The sequence below is a fragment of the Mizuhopecten yessoensis genome, unplaced genomic scaffold (genome assembly GCF_002113885.1).
Source record: "Mizuhopecten yessoensis strain PY_sf001 unplaced genomic scaffold, ASM211388v2 scaffold3375, whole genome shotgun sequence".
Taxonomy (NCBI): Eukaryota; Metazoa; Mollusca; class Bivalvia; order Pectinida; family Pectinidae; genus Mizuhopecten; species Mizuhopecten yessoensis.
The window spans coordinates 267,555-281,491 of NW_018405013.1; the positions used below are offsets into that span (position 1 = coordinate 267,555).

Below are 13,937 nucleotides of genomic sequence, written 5' to 3' on the forward strand. Positions count from 1 at the left end.
AGAATCAGTTGTTGTTCTCTTTCTCTACTTTGTGAAGAAGAATCAGTTGTTGTTCTCTTTCTCTACTTTGTGAAGAAGAATCAGTTGTTGTTCTCTTTCTCTACTTTGTGAAGAAGAATCAGTTGTTGTTCTCTTTCTCTACTTTGTGAAGAAGAATCAGTTGTTGTTCTCTTTCTCTACTTTGTGAAGAAGAATCAGTTGTTGTTCTCTTTCTCTACTTTGTGAAGAAGAATCAGTTGTTGTTCTCTTTCTCTACTTTGTGAAGAAGAATCAGTTGTTGTTCTCTTTCTCTACTTTGTGAAGAAGAATCAGTTGTTGTTCTCTTTCTCTACTTTGTGAAGAAGAATCAGTTGTTGTTCTCTTTCTCTACTTTGTGAAGAAGAATCAGTTTGTTAGGCTCTTTCTCTACTTTGTGAAGAAGAATCAGTTGTTGTTCTCTTTCTCTTCTTTGTGAAGTAGAATCTGTTGTTCACTTTCTCTACTTTGTGAAGTAGATACAGTTGCTGTTCTCTTTCTCTACTTGATGAAGTAGAATTAGTTGTTGTGTAAAGACTACTTTAAATGAAGCTGTAGAGACTGGAGCTTGAAGCTGTAGGTTGTCATAGAGACTGGTGTTTGAAGCTGTAGGTTGTCATAGAGACTGGAGCTTGAAGCTGTAGATTGTCATAGAGACTGGTGTTTGAAGCTGTTGGTTGTCATAGAGACTGGAGCTTGAAGCTGTAGATTGGCATAGAGACTGGAGCTTGAAGCTGTAGATTGTCATAGAGACTAGTGTTTGAATCTGTAGGTTGTCATAGAGACTGGAGCTTGAAGCTGTAGGTTGTCATAGAGACTGGAGCTTGAAGCTGTAGATTGTCATAGAGACTGGAGCTTGAAGCTGTATGTTGTCATAGAGACTGGAATCTGAAGCTGTAGGTTGCCATAGAGACTGGAATCTGAAGCTGTAGGTTGTCATATATAGTCTTTGAAGGAGCTGTTTATTGTTGTATTGAGACTGTGAAGGTTGAAGCTATAGGTTGTGGAGTTTGAATTGTTCATTGTTGATGGAGAGACTGGAGCAAGAGGCTGTTAGTTGTGATGTACAAACTATAAAATTTGAAGCTAAAGGCTGCAATAGCGAAGTTGTGAAGGTGGAAGCTAAAGATAGTCATATAGAGGCTGCGAAGAAACTAAATTTGAAGGGAAAACCATAAAGTTTTAGCAAATAGAATTTTACAGTGCATGACATGTGTTTTATTTTGCAGGCGTCGTCGTTACAAAATGGCTTCCACAAACACAAGTCCTCGTGAGCCGTCATCCCCACGCGCCCAGTAACCCCGCCCACCTGCCTGTCGCCCGCCTACTGTCCTCGTGTTGTCTTATGTAGCCTCTATATCTCTGCCATTTATCTTGCCACTGGTTAAGCAGACCTTAAATAGTACTACAGCGCCTTTTGTGTAATCAAAAAGGGACAGTGTGTGCGGGGGATGGGAGGGGGTCGGGGAGTAGGGGTATCATACAGGATGTATATCTGTTTGGATATGTACGACTTATATCAGGGATAGGAGTCCCCAGTAAGGTAGCATGTTGAATCCATTTTCTATTCATTAGGTTTGAAAGTTCATGAACTAAGGGAGTGAGGGAGGGGGAGTGGGTAAGGGACAGTAGGCGGGACTTGACGAACTTGAAGTGCGGACTCGGGGGTTGGAGACCAGGGACCCATATAAGGTATCATTAATTTTTATTAAAAACTGTTCAATTACATTTGGTGATTTGGAAGTTATCAACTTAAACTTCTTGGTTTTTTGTGGTTATCATATGATTTGTCACAATAAAATTTTGATAAAATCCTTTAGATAATACTGCCTTGCTGTGAAAGCTAAAAACACTTTATATCAGTTGTTCACCAAGAAGTTAGTAACCGATTCCAATTAAAATCAGATATTATTTCTATTTGTGTAAATATTTACTAAGCCATATGCTTTATTTCTTTTTTCTTTCTTTTTTTTTCTTTATTATTGTTTTAGAATTTTTCGTATCATCTTATTTTTGTCATTTTCACCTTTATTTCATGCTGACATTGCAAGTGGAAATACATTAACAAGCTATCAAAAGCAACAGAGATCCTAGGCTGATTTATATATAAGTGATGTTTAATCACCAACAGAGATCCTAGGCTGATTTATATATAAGTGATGTTTAATCACCAACAAAGATCCTAGGCTGATTTATATATAAGTGATGTTTAATCACCAACAGAGATCCTAGGCTGATTTATATATAAGTGATGTTTAATCACCAACAAAGATCCTAGGCTGATTTATATATAAGTGATGTTTAATCACCAACAGAGATCCTAGGCTGATTTATATATAAGTGATGTTTAATCACCAACAAAGATCCTAGGCTGATTTATATATAAGTGATGTTTAATCACCAACAGAGATCCTAGGCTGATTTATATATAAGTGATGTTTAATCACCAACAAAGATCCTAGGCTGATTTATATATAAGTGATGTTTAATCACCAACAAAGATCCTAGGCTGATTTATATATAAGTGATATTGTGCAGATAAATTAAAGTCTGATCTTAGAGGATTTAATAACAAATATGGCTGCTAACCTGTGATCCTCCTGTTAACCAAAGATGGCATCGGCACAATAAATATATTTATTTAAGGATTACTGTTTTTCACTTTCAATGTCAGCTTTGATTTTATATTCAACTTTTTAGATTAATTCTGCACCCTTGGTTTAGGACTCTTTACTATATGTTACTACTAAGCTTTTCAACTAATAGCGTTACTATTTGAAGTTCAACACTAGTGACTGTCTAGATCCACGGATACATACCTGACAAAGGCTTCACAGGGCGAAGTTAAGTGGCATATAAGACGCTACAGGCGTCTGCTTTTGACAACCGGAAGTTTACAAGCCCAACCGGTGAAGCTGGACGGGAACACCCCCTGACATTTGACCCCATATCAATCCACCATCACATTTTACAATCTACTAAAACTATACATTTTTATAAAGTTCAATATCTGTAGATTTCATTCAGTGTAAAATATGTCAACAAAATTTACCTATTTAAATTACTCAGAGGCACTGTATTAAACTGGAACAAATTTTAGGTAGGGATTACAATCGTACGAAACACTTGCTGATTAGCTGATTTAGTTGTGCGAGTCCTTTAGTGAAATAAATGTTATTTTTGTTGCAAAGAAGCTTGATCATAGTCAATGGGAAGTTTGGTGCGTTAGAATAGTTACTGGTGAGCAGCTTATGTTGGCTTTCTTGCTGGGCATCACTTATCTGGTATATTGTGTCCAGATTATAACTTCCTTGCTATTTCACTTACATTAATCAAACTTGCTATACTTATGTATGTTGGGACAGTGGAGTCCAGTATTGGATCTCCTGCCCCACTTGATACAGCTATGGATTTTTTGTTCAATGTTGTTTCCAAATTTTATCAAAAAATTTTGATTGCCATTTCCCACATGTTAACCAAACTTGCTAAGTTCAGGTTTGCGTACTGAATCAGGTCTAGTGTCCCGGCCCACTGTATACAGTGTGGTGTTTGTGACAGATATAAATTGTTCAGCCCCTTCAGTGTTCTTGATATCTACATATAAAGAGCCATTACAGAATGAAAACATTACCACAGACAGAAATATATCGCCATCTGACCTTACAGATATAACTTATTTATTACTCAGATGTTGCACATCCATTCATTCTGGCTTGTGGACAGGACATTTTCCCTTTCATCATTGTATTGATTTCAACTGTGTGATGTTTTGTATGCACTTATTTTTGTTTTATCTTTAAATGTTTCTTTCTGTCAAACCTAACTTTATACATCAAAAGCTTGTAGACCTCATCTTAACAGGTAGGGACTGGGATAAGGTTATGTTAAAGTTGTTTAAATTGGGATCTTCCAGGGGGGTTATGGGTGATGTCAAAAAACTTAGATTCTTCTCTGTATACATGCATATGTATTATGCCAGGTAACCATTAAAGCCCGCAATCCTATTGTTGTTGTTGTTGTTGATATCCGTCTGTAGTAATATAAGGATCCTGTCGTATCAAGCTTCATTTTAGCCCCACATACTTTAGGGGGTTATAATGTAATCACTTTGTGAATGGGTTCCAAAAAATTGTACTTAAGAGCTTATCTACTTGTTCTTGGCTAACACAGAGTGCTTTAGGACTAAGAGGTGTGGTCTAATGCCATGAAATTCAATAGACTTATTCCATTAGCTTCTAATACTGTTGATAAATAGATCTTTTTGGGGGGACAGAGAACAAAGAGGTTGGCTTCGAAGTGAAATTTTAGTGAAAAGCTTGTGTACAAAATAACACCATAGTCTTATATAGATATGTTACGTCTTTTATTGTGTTTTTTGATGTGTAGAAAATCTGAGATGACTTTTCTTGTACATTGTCTGAAAGTTCAGTTCTAGTAATATCTTGTATATCATGTTCTAGTATTCATTGTATTATGTTCTTGTACCTATCCAGTAGTGTCTTGTATCTATAATCTATTCTAGTACAAATGTAATATCTTGTAATCCCTATATATTATGTTCTAGTAATATCTAGTATTCATCTTGCTATGTTCTTGTAGATGTACCTATCCATTAATATCTTGTATTTACAATCTATTCTAGTATAAAATGTAACAATGAATCTGGTATATTCTGTTCTGGTAATTTCTTAACGGTATATTTTGGTCTAGAAATATCTAGAATACGTTATGTATTCTATTCAGCTGTGTTCAATGTTATAGAATTTATTTTGCTAATCTTTGTAATTTTGTTTCAAATCAAAATTTAACAAAGGCCATTGAAACATTTTTATCATACTATCCTTGAAGGTTATGATAAAATCTCTCAAATGTTTACCATGAATTTATAGCGGTGCCTGGTCCGATAATCTAAAATTTCTAAAATAAATAAATAAAATAAATCGGTTGAACCTTGAGTTAGGTTCCCCCAGCTAATGGAGTTATTGCCGATTGTATAACCATAGATTCATGTTTTCCTGTCTTGAATGTTTTAGATCTTTAGATCAAGAAGATCTCAGCACAGAAGTCACAGAGCCCCAGGGAGCCACATTGAGTTACCATGGTGATGACGAAGATTCTGGATAGCTATGATTGTACCAAGATTAATTACTTAATTATCTACTTAATTGCCTCTACATTTGTGAATTATTGATAGGAGATCATGTACTCTGGCTGAAAAGCACAGACTACATACAAGAATGTTTTTTTTATAGCTGATGTCAAAGGTCTCCTTTTTTTTTTTTTTTTTTTACAAAACTCTGCCATTATATAAAGATCGCTGTACAAAGCAAAGATCTTCATGGAATACAAACTCGGTTCACAGGATCATGGATAGATTATCAACACCAACTGTCACCCTAGATGTGAAGTTGTTCATTGTGTGAACTATGAAATTGGGTATGTGTATTGTCCAAATGGCTTTAAGAGATACTTGTGACTCTGAACCTGTGCTGCCATCTTGTGACAAAAGACCAAAAGTGATAAATCATCAGCAGAGATCTTCGTTTCCTCTCATATTCTCAGATCACTAATGACAATACTCTGCATGTGCAATAACCGTTTGATAGTGTGAGACTCTGTTTGCCTTAATATAACTGACACAGGGTACCTGTGTTTTACCTGTAGTGACATCAGTGTTTGGTGTCTGTCGGACCTTTCCTAGTTCACGTCGTACCTGTTTCATGTGGGTTAACACTGCTTTGCTAATGTCCAAGTAGCCATATTTTTTTTAAAATCAGGGAAGTACCAACTTAACAATGTTATTGTGATATATAGAGTCTATCACTCCCTTGTGCAACAGAGCAAATCCTGTCGTCCAGAATAAGAATATTCCAACAATATTGACGTTAAAATTTATACTTTTATGACTGAGATTTCTCTGTCTTCATTGTTAAAGGAATGAAAATATTGTTTTTTATCATCTAAACAATTTATATTTACATCTGCACTGGTGGAACAAATTCCTTTCAAGATATTTGACAATGTGGCATAATTTCCATTGATGATAAATATCATATACTGATCGTAACACTCCGCCGGTTCCAATGCTAGCAGAGAAGCACCTGGACCGGATTGGCTGTGATTTTATTTTGCATTGCATCTCTTATACTATACTACCTGCAATTTCTTCATGGTTTTTACTGTTGCCAATAGCTGGTGGGATTTCAGGATTCCCAGATTGTGTTCAGACAGCAAATATAAAACACGGTAAAGTAGCCAGTACCAGTAATATGTCAGAGTTTTGTCTAAACATCTGTTTCGCTTCTCATTTTAACTTGAAAAGTAGTTAATATTGACTGAAGAAATAATGTAATCACACAGTGTTGAATACTTGGTTCCAGACATACCCTCAACTAATTGTAATGATGCGAAGTGCATGAGTTTTTGACTCTTTGGGGGGCCTGTTCGTTTATGCGGAACAACTGGTTTGTCCGTTTATAAATGTAATAATTTTGGGTATGAATCCTGGCGGACCTGAAAATGTTTATGCAGGCCTTGCAAGGCTTTGTCAAGGCTCGCCTGAAAGCAGCAACAGATAACTAGGTCTGACCTTATTTAATAAACAAACAACTGTGGTCCGACCGGTTTGACTGTTAGAAAGAAAATGGCCCTAGTGGCTCTGAGCAGATTTTATGAACACGACACAATGCACGGAATCAATATTGTTTTAATCCATTAATAACATAATGTGTTTGTACTCAATGATACAGAATTCCATTATGGTCATATAGTGATACACCACGTTGTTTACATCTCGTCAATAATGAAAATTTGGCATCGTATATTGAATTGCTGACACATTCCACGATAGAGAAATCTCGACGCTACAGCAGGACAATATTTTATTTTGAAAATACATGTACTTTTTATTTTGACAATGTTTTAATTGAAAAAAATTGCACACTAACTGAATCTTAATAATACCTCTGTGTAAAATCTGGTAATGTGGTTGGATAACACCTGTCCAATTATTGACCTGATAAATCCTGTACCTTGTTGGTATTACTGACTGAATATAATGAGCTCCAGGCATCGATTATGATGTTGTAACATCAAAACACCTTATGGTTGTAATTTTCGTGGTTAATTCTTGCTTCGCCTGATATAACTCTTACCAAACTAGATTTCTATCCCGTCGGTTAATATAAACATCCCGTAACTAATGTTGTACATTGTAGTAAATTTGTTCACCGTGGGCTCACTGTCTGAAAAATAGATTTACATGTACCAGCATTTATACATTTACAGCATTTTTAATTTGCAAAATGAAGTGACAACTCAGAAATGTGTTCTCTTGAATCTCTTTGTTTAAGAGTTTTGAATGTACCGTACACATCATGATTTGATAAACAGGATACTATCATTAAAACTGCCGGCAGTTTAAAAAGTTTAAAACTGCTCTAGAGATTATCATGTTCAGAGTGAGGCTTCCGAGTTTTGGATTTTAAATCCTTACCTTTTTCAGACGTTTCAATCTTCATTACACAGACAATTCTAATTGTTTTTCTCCTAAAAATCAAATATACATCAGTAGCAGACATCTCCAGTGTGGGACAACAGTCTCCAAAGATTTCCTTATAACCTTTGTTTTACCACTACTAGGAAACAAGTTATTACAACTTATATTAATCACTCTTGTTGGCCCGGCTGCTAGTGTGCGGGGGTCTTAGTGTGGGAGGAAACCGGAGTACCCGGAGAACCCAATACCTGTTCACTTCAGACCAAGGAATTGAACCCCCGCCACCACCTTGGTGAACGGCGAGTGTGTTATCCACTGCGCCACCTGACCACCCAAAAGCATTGTGTTCTTGATGATAGTTTCGACATTATGTTTTGTTAAATGGGACTAGAGTATTCGTTGCCATGTTATAATTTACTCTGCTGTTGTTTCCATGGTGATTGTATTTGTTTTGTTATGACTTAATTCTCTACTATGTGTTCACTAAGCCAAATGTATCTGGCCACCAAATGCAATTATCTCTTTAAAAGGTGTAACAGTGTTAAATGGTTGCAAAATGTGATTTAGTGAAAAAGTTAGTTTGCTTTGTGTTTATTGTTGGTATATTATTGAGTCTGTGAGAAAACTTACATAATTATGTAATATGATGGATGGTTGTGTGGTGTACATGTGTAGTGTGTATGGAGGTGTGAGTGTGGATTTGACAAATTATATACATACATATGTTCTATTGTAAACGCTTTGCTGAAAAAGTTGTGCTGAAGGAAGATGAAAAATTGACGTCAATTTGAAAAGATTGTTCTCGTACACAATGTGCTGTAATAAAACCAGACTTCTGATATTCTTTTTAGTTCCTTAGAGATCTATATGCTTGTTACTATGTAAAATTGTAAACCACTTGGGTTTACCACAACTGCAATGTTCTTAAATCCTTTTTATTTTTAGGGAGATGAATGTGCTTGTTCTTAGAGTACAGGTAGTTTAAATAGGCACCTGCAGCAGTAAGCAAACTTACTCTAGTACCGAGTTAAAGGCATTGAAATAAGGACATTATGAAAGGATTTACATTTTGTTTTTTCAATATATGCGTCATGTTTTGCTTCATATTATCTCAGGAGGCATTGCCCTTGGATTTGCATGACCTATCTGCAAAGTAGAGTTTAACCAAGGAGGCATCAGGACGGATTTTTCAAAACAATTGTTTTGTTATGTTATTTTTTTTATCTGATGGCCACTTCTAGACCAGCTGTCAAATAGTTTTTCTTTGATACACCGAGCCATGGGTAAGAGCTTAGCTAAAAGAAATTTTACCTCGTCAAAATCTTTTTCTCAGATACAGACCTGTCGAGTGTAACTGCAGGAATTTCTGTCTATTGATTGTCAAGCTTTATGAACAACAGTATCCAAAATTCGGACGATTTTAATTGCCAAGCTGTAAAACATTGATTAAAAATTCTGCGTTGTGTACTTTGTATCAAAGATATCTGGTTCAATAGATGGCAAATTGTGTCACACTTTCAGGATCTTGTTCTCGACAAATTGTTTGAACTTGCATAGGAAGGTAGGAGAAATGTCTTGCTTAGTAATTGAAAAATTGTCTTGTTGCTTATTTATCATTTAAGTGAACAGTTTGTAAAGTGGTTCAGGAAATCATCACCTTTGTATGTTTACAACTCACAGAAGGTTGTGATAGTTTCACAACCAAGGATTTAAAGTCCACATTTATACATTTGTAACTAAAGGGACATAACCTATTTTATTCACTTGGTAATAATTGTGGTTGAGAAACAACAATGATCTCCGAGCTAGAATTTTCAGTCCAATTTTTATCTTGTTTATGTTAACTTCGCATATTTTGTTTAATGAAGATGAACAAGACATTAATATTTTGTTTTAAAACGTTTCACTTCATACATCAAATGGCCACATAATTTTGTCTATAGCATTATTTAAGAGACAATTGAACCACTTTGAACATCTTCATGGCATGAAATTATACCAGAAGCTTGTTTATAAACAGTCAGCTGGATTTATGTGTATATAAACAGCTAATACAGCCGTCACAATGATCAGCAATTCAGCATGGACATGGTCTAAGCAGTTTCCAAACTTGAAAGCAGGGTCTAGGCGTTCTTCACTCTTGCAACTTTTAGAACTAATATTAAATGATGTTGTATGTTAGTAACAAGTCTGATGTGGAACAGACTAATAAGTGCGAATGATTCAATTCAATAAACAGGAGAATTTATTTGACTACTTGTATGTTTTTGGTAATAGAATGTATAATTTTAATCTCTGCGATAACGGAACCATTCTCTGCCAAGCTTTTTAGCTCACCTGGCACAAAGTGCCAAGTGAGCTTATGCCGTGGTGTGGCGTCCATCCGTCCGGCGTCAATATTTTACTTTAAACGACTTCTTCTTAATAACCGAAAGGCCTAGGATGATGATATTTGGCCAGAAGCAAACTGGGATGAAGGGCTACCAAGTTTGTTCAAATAAATGACCATCTATTTTCAAGGTCACAGGGGTCAAATATGTTAAAAACTTTAAACAACTTCTTCTGAATAACCAAAATTCCCAGGGTTAATATATTTGGCCAGTAGCATGCTGGAATGAAGGCCTACCTTCACCTATTTTCAAGGTCACAGGGGGTCAATTGTCTTAAAAAATCTTTAAACAACTTCTGAATAACTTAAAGAGGCCTAGGATAATGATACNGGCCTCTTTGTTGTTCAGAAGAAGCTGTATAAATTTATAGTATGCTATTTTAACAAGAACCCAATGGGCCTGAATTGCTCACCTGGTATTAATCTCACACTTGTAATCTTTAAAGTGGACTAAAATGCAGCTACAGGAAGAATATCAGTGTTTGACTCATAAGAGCCTATTAAAAGATTTAAACATATGACGCCTGTGACCTTGAATGTAGAAAAAGGACATTAGGTTGAACAGAGTTTAAAGTCTTCCAACCAAGCATGCTTTTGGCAAAATATCATAACCCTGGATCTATTGGTTATACAGAACAAGTCATTTAAAGATTTAAACATATATTGACCACTGTGACCTTGAATATGGGCGAAGGTCATTCATTTTGACAAAATTGGTAGCCCTTCATCCCAGCCTGTTAATGACCAAATATCATCGGCCCCTGTGACCTTGAATATATGTAAAGGTCATTCATTTGAATAAACTTGGTAGGCCTTCATCCTTGCATGTAACTGGCCAAATATCATTATCCTAGGCTTCTTAGTTATTTAAAAGTTGTTGTTTAAGGATTTGTTAAGACAATTGACCCCTGTGACCTTGAAAATGGACAAAGGTCATTCATTTGAACAAACTTGGTAGCCCTTAATAACAACATGCTACTGGCCAAATATCGTAACCCTATGCCTCTTAGTTATTCAAAAGAAGTTGTTTTAAACATATTTGACCCCTGTGACCTTGAAAATAAGTAAAGGTCATTCATTTGAACAAACTTGGTAGCCCTTCATCCTGGTATGTAACTGGCCAAATATCATTATCCTAGGCTTCTTAGTTATTTAGAAGTTGTTGTTTAAAGATTTGTTAAGACAATTGACCCCTGTGACCTTGAAAATGGACAAAGGGCATTCATTTGAACAAATTTGGTAGCCCTTAATAACATCATGCTACTGGCCAAATATCGTTATCCTAGGCTTCTTAGTTATTTAGAAGTTGTTGTTTAAAGATTTGTTAAGCCAATTGACCCCTGTGACCTTGAAAATGGACAAAGGTCATTGATTTGAACAAACTTGGTAGGCCTTCATCCTGGCATGTAACTGGCCAAATATCATTAGCCTTTGTCTCTTTGTTCAGAAGAAGTTGTTTAAAGATTTGTTAAGACAATTGCCCCCTGTGACCTTGATTATAAGTCAAGGTCATTCATTTGAACAAACTTGGTAGCCCTTAATAACAGCATGCTAATGGCGAAATACCTTAACCCTATGCCTCTTAGTTATTCAGAAGTTGTTCAAAGGTTTTTAACATATTTGACCCCTGTGACCTTGATTATAAGTCAAGGTCATTCATTTGAACAGACTTGGTAGCCCTTCATCACAGCATGCTACTGGCCAAATAGCATCATCCTATTGAGAAGAAGTTGTTTAAAGGTGTTTAACATATTTGACCCCTGTGACCTTGAATATAAGTAAAGGTCATTCATTTGAACAAACTTGGTAGCCCTTCATTCTAGCATGTTACTGGCCAAATATCATTAGCCTAGGCCTCTTAGTTATTAAGAAGTTGTATAAAGATTTGTAAGACAATTGACCCCTGTGACCCTGAAAATGGACGAAGGTCATTCATTTGAACAAAATTGGTAGCCTTTCATCACAGCATGCTACTGGCCAAATAGCATCATCCTAGGCCTTTTGGTTATTGAGAAGAAGTTGTTTCAAGGTTTTTAACATATTTGACCCCTGTGACCTTGAATACAAGAGGCCCAACAAGGCCTGTATCGCTCACCTGAATATTTAAGCAGTCATAGCAAAATATTTTCATTAAATATTATATTGCACTAAAAATATTTCCCTCGCAAACTTTGTTGGCTCAATCTGTTGAAACTACCAGCAAATATTATGACAAGAATCTACGCTTTTTGATTCTTCAGAAGTTGCTTGACATATTTTTCCCTGTGACCTTGTAAGTAGGTTAATGTCATTTTCCTTCTCAAATTGGTAATCTCTATTTCAAAAGCTACCAGCCAAATCTTATGAATCCATTCCTTTCAGTTCTTAAGAACAAATCCATTAAAATGTTGTTGACCTCTGTGACCTTGAAAGTAGGTCAAACTAATTTTCGTTCTCAAACTTTGTTGGGCTCCATCCCAGGAACCAATCAGCCAAATATAACGATTCTATACCTTTTAGTTCTTCAGAAGAAGTCGTTTAAAGTTTTTGACATATTTGACCTCTGTGACCTTGAAAGTAGGTCAAGGTCACTTTCATTCGCAAACTTTGTTGGGCTCTTTCCTAGGAAGCTACAAGCCAAATATAAAGATTCTATACCTTTCAGTTCTTCAGAAGAAGTCATTTGAAGCTTTTGACATATTTGACCCCTGTGACCTTGAAGGTAGGTCAAACTAATTTTCGTTCTCAATCTTTGTTGGGCTCCATCCCAGGAACCAATCAGCCAAATATAAAGATTCTATACCTTTTAGTTCTTCAGAAGAAGTGGTTTGAAGTGTTTGACACATTTGACCCCTGTGACCTTGAAAGTAGGTCAAAGTCATTTTCATTCTCAAACTTTAAGCTCCATCCATGAAGCCATCAGCCAAATATGAAGATTCTATACCTTTTGTTTACCTGTAACAGGAGAAAGAGAAATGCACAGCCAGACCGAGATACGAACCCAGGATCTCTCAAATTCTAGACGGAGGCTCTACCAATTGAGTTACCTGGTTGCTAATGACCGACCAGTCCAGTTTTGCTACATTCCTCACTCTTTTCTTTAAGTCTTCGCCCCATCACTATTGTCCACCTAGGTTGAGGTATCTCTGTGCCAATGCATTCATCCAGTTCTTGGAACAAGAGTTGGAAAGCTGGTCAATTTTGTAATAAGAGAAATAGAAATGCACGGCCAGACCAGGATTCAAACCCGGGACCTCCCACACTCTAGGCGGACGCTCTACCAATTGAGCTACCTAGTTGCTGACATATCTTTCTGACAAACAGAACTCAGAATTTCTTCTATTGGTAGCAGCAAATACTTTAATATTACAAAATAATAGGCATTTAATGTACAGACTTTGGAGGTCGACTGCTATAACAGAACAAAGGTCAAGGCGAGAGTAAAACAGTGTGCTCAAGATACTGGTGACCAACAACTGTTAAAAATCAAACTACACAGTGGCTATGGTGTGGTTGACCTTAACATTTACCAAAGAAATCATTATTAAGTAAATCTTCTTAAAAGTTGAAAATCAGTCCCCTTAAAAAGTTTTCTTTGCTTTAGTTTATACATATAACCTAAAGTGTGAAGTCTGATTGGGAAAAAAGGATCTTTCATATAGATTATTTTACTAGTATTTTTATTAACTCGCAAATAATTGCGTACAGGCAATCTTAGGTGTCCAAACTTTGCAGTACCTCAACTTCTATATATGCTTATAATTACCGAGAACAAAATGGTTATTTCAGACAATCATTGATAAAGTTTTTACAAAAGTCACTTAGAGGTTGGGAACAAATCAGAAAGTTTTGTGCAGCTCAAAACTACATGCCTACAATTACCTCCACTTCTGTATGCTACCTTGAAAAGATTTGTGCAGTCATAAATATTCCTGTTTTCCCACGTATACACATAACGTACATAACTGAACTACAGCAAAGGGTTAACTTTCAGACGTATCTCGGCATGTGAAGAGGTATGCCCGAAGCTATGAAGGGACACCTCCTTACCTAACA

General features: G+C 36.1%; 1 protein-coding gene across 2 annotated transcripts in view; it reads left to right on the forward strand.

Moving 5' to 3' along the window:
* LOC110447434 overlaps positions 1–6,522 on the forward strand; it is a 46,044-nt gene extending 39,522 nt beyond the window's left edge. Inside the window, exons 8-9 of one of the 2 annotated variants that reach the window (XR_002462591.1) lie at positions 1,245–1,707; positions 5,049–5,135. Coding sequence is in view for 1 of the 2 variants with exons in the window: in XM_021493130.1 (XP_021348805.1) it covers positions 5,049–5,139 (91 nt within the window). In the remaining variant the exon portion in view is untranslated. Of the gene's footprint in view, positions 1–1,244; positions 1,708–5,048 lie in introns of both variants that reach the window. The other variant, XM_021493130.1, reaches the window with a different exon arrangement.
* Positions 6,523–13,937: the final 7,415 nt, after the last annotated feature.